Source organism: Adiantum capillus-veneris, chromosome 1 (genome assembly GCF_014529385.1).
Source record: "Adiantum capillus-veneris isolate H3 chromosome 1, ASM1452938v2, whole genome shotgun sequence".
NCBI classification, from domain to species: Eukaryota; Viridiplantae; Streptophyta; class Polypodiopsida; order Polypodiales; family Pteridaceae; genus Adiantum; species Adiantum capillus-veneris.
In genome coordinates, this window is record NC_140931.1 from 128,449,493 (window position 1) to 128,460,442 (window position 10,950).

At 45.5% G+C, this 10,950-nt stretch overlaps 1 protein-coding gene across 1 annotated transcript; it reads left to right on the forward strand.

Moving 5' to 3' along the window:
* The first annotated feature begins 6,745 nt into the window (after window positions 1–6,745).
* On the forward strand, window positions 6,746–8,991 carry LOC147465540 (UDP-glycosyltransferase 85A5-like). The gene is made up of 2 exons (XM_086520539.1): window positions 6,746–7,316; window positions 7,670–8,991. The coding sequence occupies exons 1-2, from the start codon at window positions 6,812–6,814 to the stop codon at window positions 8,581–8,583; spliced, it is 1,419 nt and encodes a 472-aa protein (XP_086376665.1). The 5' UTR covers window positions 6,746–6,811; the 3' UTR covers window positions 8,584–8,991.
* Window positions 8,992–10,950: the final 1,959 nt, after the last annotated feature.

Sequence of the window (10,950 nt, forward strand, 5' to 3'; positions counted from 1 at the left end):
TACTCCTTTAGAAACAACCTTCGAAGGGTAGGGTAGATTGTTTTCTCGTCCACCCTTAGGGTCCTATACCAATCTCCAGCCTTCCCACTTAATGTCAAGCTTAAGGCATTGCACTTATGTAGTTCGTTGCGTTCCCCTAAGGAATCACATACTTGTTCAAACACTTCAATGTGTTTCCTAGCATCTTCGTCCCCATTGAATTTTTGCGTGAGTTTGGCAATTTGTACTGCCTTACTTCTAGGCTCTCTATCAGATGCATGACGCATATTTTCTGCGATAGATCGACCTATGGTTTGAGCAAACGCTGCCAAGTCACCTATGTGAGGAGGCAGGGCCGGTGGAGGTACTCTTGGAATCCATATGTGGGAGAGGGACGGGTGCCGGTCTTGGCATATGTGTGGATGATGCAGGATATGGAACATAACCGGGCATAGGTCCACTCGGATAAGAGCTAGGGAGCGGCACTCGAGGAGCATAAGCAAGTGGTACAATTGGAGGTGTGGGGGCCATGTGTGCATAAGGGGCTAGAGGCACATACGTTCGAGGCCCCATATTAGGTACTACGACACTAGGTAGTGGCACTGCGCTAACCGTAGATGTCATCGGTACATTCTCTGTCAGGCTTATCCCTGGAGTGAGCACTGTGTTTTCCTTGATAGAGGGTTGAGCCAAGTTAGGGAAGCTAAAGTTTTCGCTCGGAGGCTCAGATTGCATAGAGACCCCAGGTGAAATGACGTAAGATGGGTCCATGGGGCTCATTAGAGGAGTCTCCATTTGTGATAGAGTAGGCTGTTGAGCCTTGCTCGTATCCAGAAATCTCATGGGGCCAGTTGAGAGTATATTTACCCCTCGGTTTTGCCTTTCTGATTGAATAATGCCATGGATAACATTACAGATCATTTTCTGTTGATCTTCGATGCTCGTGGCACTAGAGGTGGATTGTACAATCTCTATCCATCCTACATGGTAGGCGTGGCCAGAGTGTAGATCCGTCAACACTTCAGTGTGGAGGTCGTATGTCCAATGGTACTTAATGAACAATCCTTCTAGAGTCGACGTCTTAACGGTTTCTTGTGAGGTAGAAGCAATGTTGCTCCCCGTGGTTTTACTTGTCACCAACGGTACTCTAGAGGGAACTTCTGAAGGAGGCAGCTCAACAGGGCCTTCTTGGTAAGAAGTTGGTAGGATATCCACATGGACACTCTTTGGGGGTGTGGGGTCCACTTGCGATGTGAAAGGAGAGTCCACTTCCCCACCCCCTTCGTGTGCTTCATTTGCATCAGGTTCCGAGCGAGTAGCTCTACCTAATGTTTCCATGAAACGGCTAAACATACTAGTACTAGGCTGTGGAGCTTCGGGAGGTGCATGGCCTTCTCTCTCAGTGTTTTGGGTAGGGTATGCTTCCATGATTTCTGAGTTGGAGGAGGAATCACTAGCGGCTATTTTAGGGTCTTGGGTGGTGCTACCTTGTGTCCCCGCTGAGGGTCTAGAGCTTATCGTGGATGGGTAATGGGTGTCCGTATGAACAGAGGCACCCTCAATATGCTCGTGTTCTAGCACCCGCCCAGAGCGTAAGTGCATGTGCTTTTGATACCCTAAGGTGTCAAAAAGCTGCTCTAGGAAGCCTTGTGACTAGTTTTTTGCGTGTTTTTTGTTTGTTTTTTTGCTAGATTTTTTAGAGCGTGTCGTGGAATGGGCCGTGTGATAGCTCGAAACGAGCGTATCGATCAGAGGGTCGTGCCGTGCTTTAGAGCCCTCCGTTTGGTCACTCTATGCCCTCGGAATCCCTAAAACTGTCAATTTCCAGTAGGGAACTAGGCCCAAACTAGAAAGTCTAAGGGTGCAAGTGGGAAGAGAAAGGAGGAGAGTGGAGGACTTGTCCCACATGCTCTCATTCTCTCTTGAGGGAGTAGGGTATATATATAAGAGTGAGTCTAGTATATATCATAAGACTGAGGACTGAGGCCTGGGCCTGGGCTTGGGCTTGGGCTTGGGCTTGGGCTTGGGCAGAAATTGAAACTTGACAGAACCAGAAAACGTAGAAAACGCAAAAAACAGAAATCTCCACACAACTACACACACTCCTTCCCTACCTTTCCTATGATAGAGATTACACCACAAGAAAGCGTAAAGTGCTAACCGAGCTTAGTGTAGGGCATATCCCCGGCAACGGCGCCAAAAATGTGCGCTCCTTGCCGCACTGTCGAAGCAAGGGACTTGCCAATACACCGTGTGCGAGCCACAAACGGCTTCAAGCACACAACAAGCCTAAACTAGCAAGCTCAAGAGAGCAAAGGGTGTGTCACTCACCGCTCTACACTCGCCTTCGTGGTGGATTCCTCGCCGCGATGAAGAAGAAGCTGCAGTCGTGCCGCGCTCAACCGCCTCGCCGCCGTCGTGCCTTCGTAATGCTCGATCGCACACACACTCTCCCTCTCTCTCTCTCTCTCTCTCTCTCACACACACACACACACACACAAGGAGGTGAAGAAGAAGAAGATGGAGATGGAGCAAGAGCACTCTTCTATTGCACAAATGAGAGAATGAGTAAAAATTAGGTTTAGTTGGCTTTTATAGGAGCTCACCCCATTCACACTTGGGCGCCCATGCTTAGCCAACTAATCCCTTGAATGTCCAAGTTAAAGTGCGCCTCTCATCGACGATCACTCTACCTTTCCCTATTGGACCGACAAGCCCGGTGCCTGACTCTAAATAATACAACGTTTATAGATCATAGGGTGTCCGTGTGCCGTGAGGGTTAACAATTGTAAATGAATCCAAAACAAAAGTTATGCTTGTGAAAACCAACCATAAGGAGAAGCCATGCATTGTGTACAACAACGAGACACTTGAAGTTGTTGAGAGCTTTAAGTACCTTGGCCTTGAGGTTCCATCCAATCACAAGTGGCATGAATGTGCTATGTGTCGTTTGGAAGCGGGAAAGAGAGCATATTATGCATTTGAGAACATTTGTAATGCGGGAAACATCAAGTGTTGGGTTCTCAAGAAGTATCTTTTTGATGCATTGGTGACACCGGTTCTTCTTTATGGAGTTGAAGTGTGGGGCGGGAGCATCTCAAAGTCTACTTGGAAAGAGTTTTGAGAATGTCCAAAAGCGTTTTCTTACAAACTTTCTCCAAGTTAAGACACAAACACCATATATGCTCCTACTTTTTGAGTCGGGATCTTTTCCAATTGAGGTTATGGGCATGGAAAGGGTTGTGGAGTACATGATAAAGATGCGTCAAAACCCCTCACATCGACTTCCTACAATTGCATGGGAAGCAAGAAAAAAAGTTCAAAAGACGCATAAAAGCAATATCTTGAGCACGGGATGGATGCAAGACATAAAGAAGTGGTTTGGGAGATGGGATGCATTACACTTGCTACATGATGCTTCAATTGACTCTCAAGTGAATGAAGCTTTTCTACAACGCCAATGTATTACGGCTTGGGAGAAATCCGGTGGGTCACGCTTCATACATTACACCACCTATATTGCCCCCAACTACAAAACCATGTTCTTCGCTGAGAGAGGAAACCGTACTCACACTTACATGCTTGAGCCTATTCCCTTGTCCGCGATACGCACTATCGCAGCAATTCGACTTAGCTCCCATTTCCTTCGATGCGAGATAGGGCGTTGGGGCAATGGAGAAGAGTCAAATCGATTGTGCACATTATGCTCACTGCAAGTTCGAGAGTCTGAGTACCACACACTACTAGAGTGCTCAGCTTTTGATCACATCCGAACTTGCTTCTCTCACATTTTCAGCCATAACTTAGACCTACACACTTTCCTCTCCCAGCCAAAGTGTGGGCTCTCCATTGCGACTCTCATCACTACAATTTTGGAGCATTGAGAGTCACTCATCAGCCATACACATACTACATCACATGTAACTTTGGTCCCATAGGTCATATTTGACCTCCGAGGACGATAATAAAATCTATCTATCTATCTATCTATCTCTCTCTCTCTCTCTCTCTCTCTCTCTCTCTCTCTCTCTCTCTCTCTCCCCTTATCGATCTCTCTCCCACTGCATCTTCCTTTTTTCTTTTTTTGCCTCTTGTCACAATGTTGCTTGAGTCCCAATGAGAAATGAAATGAAATGCTATGCTACCTGTCTTCAAAATGACAAAATGACCCATGCGACCAAACTGATACATTCTTGGTGGATCTAATACAATGTCTGGGTAAAAATAATGTGAGAGAGAGGGGGGGGGGGGGGGGGGGGGGGGGGGGGGGGGGGGGGGGGGGGGAGGGGAGAGAGAGAGAGAGGGGGGGGGGGGGGGGGCGGGTTAGAGGGGAGGGGATTGTGAGAGGGGGAGAGTGGAGTGTAGTTTCTTTTATTTTTTAAAGGGAAAGAAAGGGGTGCTTAGGCCCCAAAAACAAAAAAGGCATTCAAAGCAATAGCGATATCGCTATTATATTGCTATTGCTTTGGATGACTTAATAGCGATATCGCTATTGCTTTGAATGCCTTTTTTTTTTTGGGCCTAAGCACCCCTTGCATTCCCTTTCTTTCCCTTAAAAAAAAAAGATACTACACTCCACTCTCCCCCTCTCAGAGTCTCTCTCCCCCCCCCCCCCCCCCCCCTCTCTCTCTCTCCCCCTTTCACTACAAGTTTGAGAGTCTGAGTACCACACACTTCTAGAGTGCTCAGTTTTTGGTCACATGCAAACTTAATTCCTTCACATTTTCAGCCATGACCTAGACCTACACACGTTCCTCTCCCAGCCATAGTGTGGGCTCTCCATTGCGACTCTCATCACGACAATTTTGGACCATCAAGAATCACTCATCAACAAGACAAATACTACATCACATGTAACTTTGGTCCCATATGTCATATTTGACGTCTGAGGACAATAATAAAATCTATCTATCTACCTCTTCCTCCCCCCCCCCCGCTGGCCCCTTCCTTCCTTGTCTCTCCCTCTCTCTCCCTCTCTCTCTCTCTCTCTCTCCCTTCCCCCCTCTTTCTCTCTCATTTTCCTTTGTACCCATGCATTGTATTAGATCCACCAAGACTATATCATTTTGGTCTCATAGGTCATTTTTGCCTTACGAAAATTATTAATATAGCATTTCATTCCATTTTAGCTAATATAACAACTCATTCCATTTCGTTTCATTTCTCTCTAGGGTTGGAGGGACGCGAGGGGTGGGGTGATGTGGTGGGAGTAAAGAGAGAGAAAGGGAATAGGGGGTGGAGAGAGGGGTGGCAAGTGGAGAGAGAGAGAGAGAGAGAGAGAGAGAGAGAGGAAGGGATAGGGAGAGCAAGGTAGGAGGACACACACACACACACACACACACACACATATATATATATATTATGACTCTAGGGGTGGGGTGATGTGGTGGGAGTAAAGAGAGAGAAAGGGAATAGGGGGTGGAGAGAGGGGTGGCAAGTGGAGAGAGAGAGAGAGAGAGAGAGAGAGAGAGGAAGGGATAGGGAGAGCAAGGTAGGAGGACACACACACACACACACACATACACACACACACACATATATATATATATATATATATATAGAGAGAGAGAGAGAGAGAGAGAGAGAGAGAATAGGGGGCAAGAGAGGGAATGGGTTGGAGGGATCATGAGAGGGAGAGAAGGGGAGCGGTGAGAGGGTCTAATTTTTTTAAAAAAACAAAGGCACTAGCAAAATCGCTAATGTTTTATGGTTTTTTAGAGAGAGAGAGAGAAAGAGAGGAGAATTTTAACGTTATAGAAAAGTATAGAGAGAGAGAGAGAGAGAGAGAGAGAGAGAGGAGGTCCTTGGCTACTCCATTGGAGGGAGGGACGACAATGGGCGGTGGTGGTAGAAGTAGGGGCGGCACATGGCGGTAGTAAGTTAGCACCATTAACCACCATTGGTGGGTGGTGATGGTTGCTAAGGGGCGGCAATGGGAGGTAGAGGTAGTGGTGGTGGGATGGAAAAAAAAAAAGCTCTCTCCGAAGCTCGCTTCGTTGAGCTCGCTCCTTAACCGTCCCTGTGACGAGCCATTCTAAAGGGGCTTGGATGCAACACATCATCACAACATAGCCCACGCTACAAGGAAATAATGAGGAGTCGATGACGATTGTAAATGTCCATCTCGCAACTCTTCTCTCTAAAACGGTGTTTCTAAAAGCAACAACGCCTCGTAAGATGAGCTGACTTGGCATACACTAAGCCCCCCCCCCCCCAAAACCAAAATGGCAGGCCAAAAATATCTGGCAAGAGCATCAAGCAACCCAACCACATTTCCAAAAAATAATAGAATCAAGCATTTCATTTTTACCTTTGAAGAGATAATTAACCATGGCCTAACATATGTGTCTCATGTGTGTATGTGTACGTGTAACAGCACCACCGTCGAAGGCGATGGGAGTATCCACAAGTGCCCATGAAAAAGGAAGAGGCTTGCATCATTTAACTTGCCATGTGGCACAAATTGGCAAAGCTTTATCAGACTGTCTACAACAGTGTTAGAAAAAAACCGGGGTACAATGTATTTTAACAAGCTAAAAGCATAAAATCTTGGTTAGATTTTGAGCTTGAAAACCGGCAAATATACACAAGTTCTAGTGTAAATACCGACTAAAGCTTCAAATTTTGACCTATATACCGGTAGAATTTCAACTCTGCCCTTATTTTCCAACCCTGGTCTACAATTGCTCCCAAGAGTTCAACGCTGTGATAAGGCCCAATAGGTAAGCCAAAAAAAAAGGATATATGGGGGCCAATGGGGCTGTGGACTTTCTGAGCCAAGAGAGCCGTCCATGAGTAGAATTTCTCGCTCTCTCATTCAGCTTTTTCCAGCATGGGTGCCCTCCACCATAGCAAGCCACATGCCCTCGTTGTGCCTCTGCCATTCCAAGGCCACATACAACCTCTCCTGGATCTCTCCCTGAAGCTCGTATCTGCAGGTTTCATGGTGACCTTCGCCAACATTCACAAAAACCATGAGCGAATCACCCACCATCAAGTGGAGAATTCTGCAAGCCTAGCAACTACACCGGAAGAAAAGCAAGGGCAAGATATACACTTCATCTCTTTCGGAGAAGAGTTTGTTGTAGAGTGTGAGTCGCCTTTCTACACAGTCATAGAGATGTTCAAGCCGGAAATGCGAGGAGTGATCGCACGTCTGCTGGCTCGGTTGAACAAGAAGGGCCCCTCTGTGTCTCTGCTTGTGTTTGATTTTCGCCTTGTTTACGTGCTCGACCTCTCCATTGCGGCTGGCATCCCCTCTCTCTCCGTGTGGACACAAAATGCAGCCAATTTTCTGTGCAATGCGATTGTGACAAAGGGGTTTCAACTTCCAGATGGTAATGTTCCTTCACCATGTTGATTACTGAGTCTTTGGGTGGCTACAGAAAACAAGGTGTATGTGGGAAATTCTAAGCATCACTCACCCACATCATTCACAAGAAGTTTTGGACAAATTCTTACAATAATTCCCAGATTTCTAACTTACCTCAACATCATGAGCTTCTGTACCGGATACCTAGCTAGGTATGCGGTGCCTCTCGAGCAGAAGCTCATGATGTTATGCATTGTATGAAAAACACTGAAAAAGACTCCGTTTTCTTACATAAGAAAATTTTCAAATCTTCTTGTGATTCTGTATGCTTCATCTATGCCATTCTCCATTATCTCACAAATGTTTATCAATTTGCAGATGACTCAACCCTTTTCACATGCACTCGAGGTTTGCCTCCTCTCACCCGTAAAGACGTAAGCGGCATGAACCTTGCCTCGGCGCCTCCTCCGTTTCCAACAGATGAGTATGTATGGTTGCCATTTAGACGAGTCCATGAACCTACATGGACTGTGATCAACACTTTTGAAGAATTGGAGGCTACAACACTATACACAATAGAAGAAACGTTAGGATTCCGCCCTCTTGCGTTGGGCCCCTTGGTAAATACGCCTTCTTTCAACTCTGCTAGAGGAGTAAGCTTACCGAACTCGCAATCACCCTTGGATTGGCTTCAAATGCATCCAAAGCATTCTGTCTTATATGTTGCCTTTGGGACTGTGGCAAATGTCTCCGAAGCGCAGCTCGAAGAGCTTGTGCTTGGGTTACAAGCTAGTGGACAACCTTGTATGTGGGTGTTCAGGGCAGATTTGTGTGTTCAAACAAAAACATACACACTAGAGTCTCTCTCAAGAAGACTTGGAAGCCAAGGTTTGCTAGTGCCATGGGCGCCTCAACGAGATGTGCTTTCGCACCCTTCGGTGGGTGGCTTCCTAACACATTGCGGTTGGAACTCCTCTATGGAAGGCATCATTGCAGGTGTTCCAATGCTTACTTGGCCCATTTTGGCCGATCAATTCTTGAATCAAAGGTGCATAGTAGAGCAATGGGGCATTGGGCTTCGTTTCGACACAACTGTCAATGGATTGATAACCAGAGTGGAGGTAGAGAACAAGGTGAAGGCTTTGATGCAAGGTGAGAGAAGGGAGGAGATGAGAGAAAAGGCAAAGAGTTTGAGTAATTTAGCCCAAAGAGCTCATGAGGAAGGAGGATCTTCGCACAAACATTTTGATTGCGTCAAGGAGACAATATGGAGCGGTCATCTAGAGAAGTAGCTCAACTTGTTGATGTTAAGCATGTATATTGAAGAGGCTCCACAGCTCACAAATGTTCTAGAGGAGGTATGTATCATAGTAACAGGGAATGGCCGTTTTCAGGTCTCCGTTCCCCATTTCCATTCTAAGTTCCCATTCCGAATCCCCGTTCCGTGTTTCAAACGTGAGTACCCGTAATAGGGAATGGCATTTTGTGGCAGTTGCCGTTCCGGTTTCCTGTTCCTCCTGGTAACTATGGTACTATGTATAGTTCTAGCATTTTAACATCTTGGTTTCATTCAAAAGAGCATGCTGCTTAATTCTTTTTAATGTAGATTGTTGTGTTTGTAAGTCTGTGGGGCAAATCCATCCAACTGTAGAAAATGGAGGAGATCCTATTCAGTTATGTTCAACGTTGTATTTGTACTCCAGCTCTTTTGCTATAGTTGAACATTTCTTAGGATTCTTAGTCACATTCTAAACTAGTGGATATGATTTAAAAATCTTTTGAAATTGCTCTCTGAATTGTTGGTTCTCAAAGGTCTCTAGTTGTGTCAAGGGCACGTGCATGTGCTCACATTCTCGCACAACTTCAATGTGCATTTGCGCACGTGCGCGCACACACACACACACACACACGAGAGAGAGATTGGTTTTGCTAAGTTTCGTCAAATCAGTACCCTTCAAAAACAAGGTGTCTGGAGAGAGACGCTATCATTGCCTCTCTCTCTCCAATGAGAGAGAGAGAGAGAGAGAGAGAGAGAGAGAGAGAGAGAGACTATGATTAAAGTGGGAGAAAAATAAAACATAACTTTAAAAGTATCAAGGGTACTACTTTGGTGCACACTGGTTGAAGCTCCCTCCAACCCTCCCTCGGCATACACATAATGAATGCACTCATAACACACACACACACACACACACACACACACACACACACACACACATGCATGTGCATATATGTGTTTTTATGTACATATATATACATATACAAACACACATAGACACACATACACAAGGGTGTGTGTGTCTCTAGTTCTATATTCATTGTATAAGATTTATACATATGGCTAAATATTTGAGTGTATGAACGTATGGATGTGTGTGCTATAGTATGTATACATATATGCCTTGTATGTATACATATACATACATGTCGTGAAAGTGCATTGAAGACATAGATACCTACATAACGACTTACACACATGTTCAAACACCCACTCCTCCCTTCTTACTCTTTTTCCTTATTCTCTTACCCTGGCTCTCATGTGCTCCTCTTGCTCCTATTCATGACAGCCAACACCTGAATAGCTCTCTCTCTCTCTCTTTAGCGGCCAGTTCGAGTGTAGATAATCGCTCTCTAATATACCCTTACACACCAATAAACATATACTCTCTCTCTCTCTCTCTCTCTCTTTTCCACTCATGCTCTCTCCCTCTATTGTACATAACACACACTCTCATCACACATGTATACATAAACATTATTGAAACAAGGTGAGGAGACACAAAGGCCTCTTAAGTTAGGGGGGGCGGGGGGGTTGAGATTTATTAAGAGTATGTTTAATTGAGTGCTTAAATTATATTTAATTTTTTTTGTGTTCTAATATAAAATTAGATTATCCAGTAGGTCTCCCCAATCTCGAAAAATAAAATTTTATGCATAGTGTGGATATATTGGATGGTTGAACAATATGGTGTAAGGCGAAAGGGTGCGTGGTAGTGACAAATGGTTTGTGTGGAATTCAAGTAAAAAGCAAAAAGTGGGAAGTTGGCTCTCTTTCTCTCTCTCGTTTTACGACCAAGCATCCAATGCCAATATACATTTGCTTAGCCCCACCTTTCCAGCTGCGAGAGTGCTACACAAAGCCTTGTTTGCTTCTATTAAAGCCTAATGCGAGTGTTTTTCTTTTAATAGGTGTAGATGTGGTGCACAATCTACTATAACATGGGGTTCAAGGCCTCCAGTTGGCACTCACAAGGTGTTGACATGCTTTGAGCGATTAACTTTTGCAGTATTTGAGTTTGCGATGGACGGTATGTTGATCCCGGGTAGATAGGGGTGTTGGTGCCAAGAGTACGCAACACTTGCAAGATGTCGAGGGAGACAACCTGATGTGGGGTGCCTTCAGGGTGTGCATTGCATGAGAGGGGCAATGGTGGCTGGGATAGGCAGTAACTAAGGATAGCATGTGAGTCCCATTGGCACATCACATGTGGGTAGAGAGGGCAACAAGTCTTCCGTTGTATGCTAAGGTGGACGAAGGCACCATGTGCAAGAAGATGGATCATGGTGCAGTGAGTGATGTGAGGTGTTGGATGAGGATACCAGAGGAGCACGTCATGTTGAGCCAAGGCATTTTATTTCACTTAAATGAGCCAAGACAC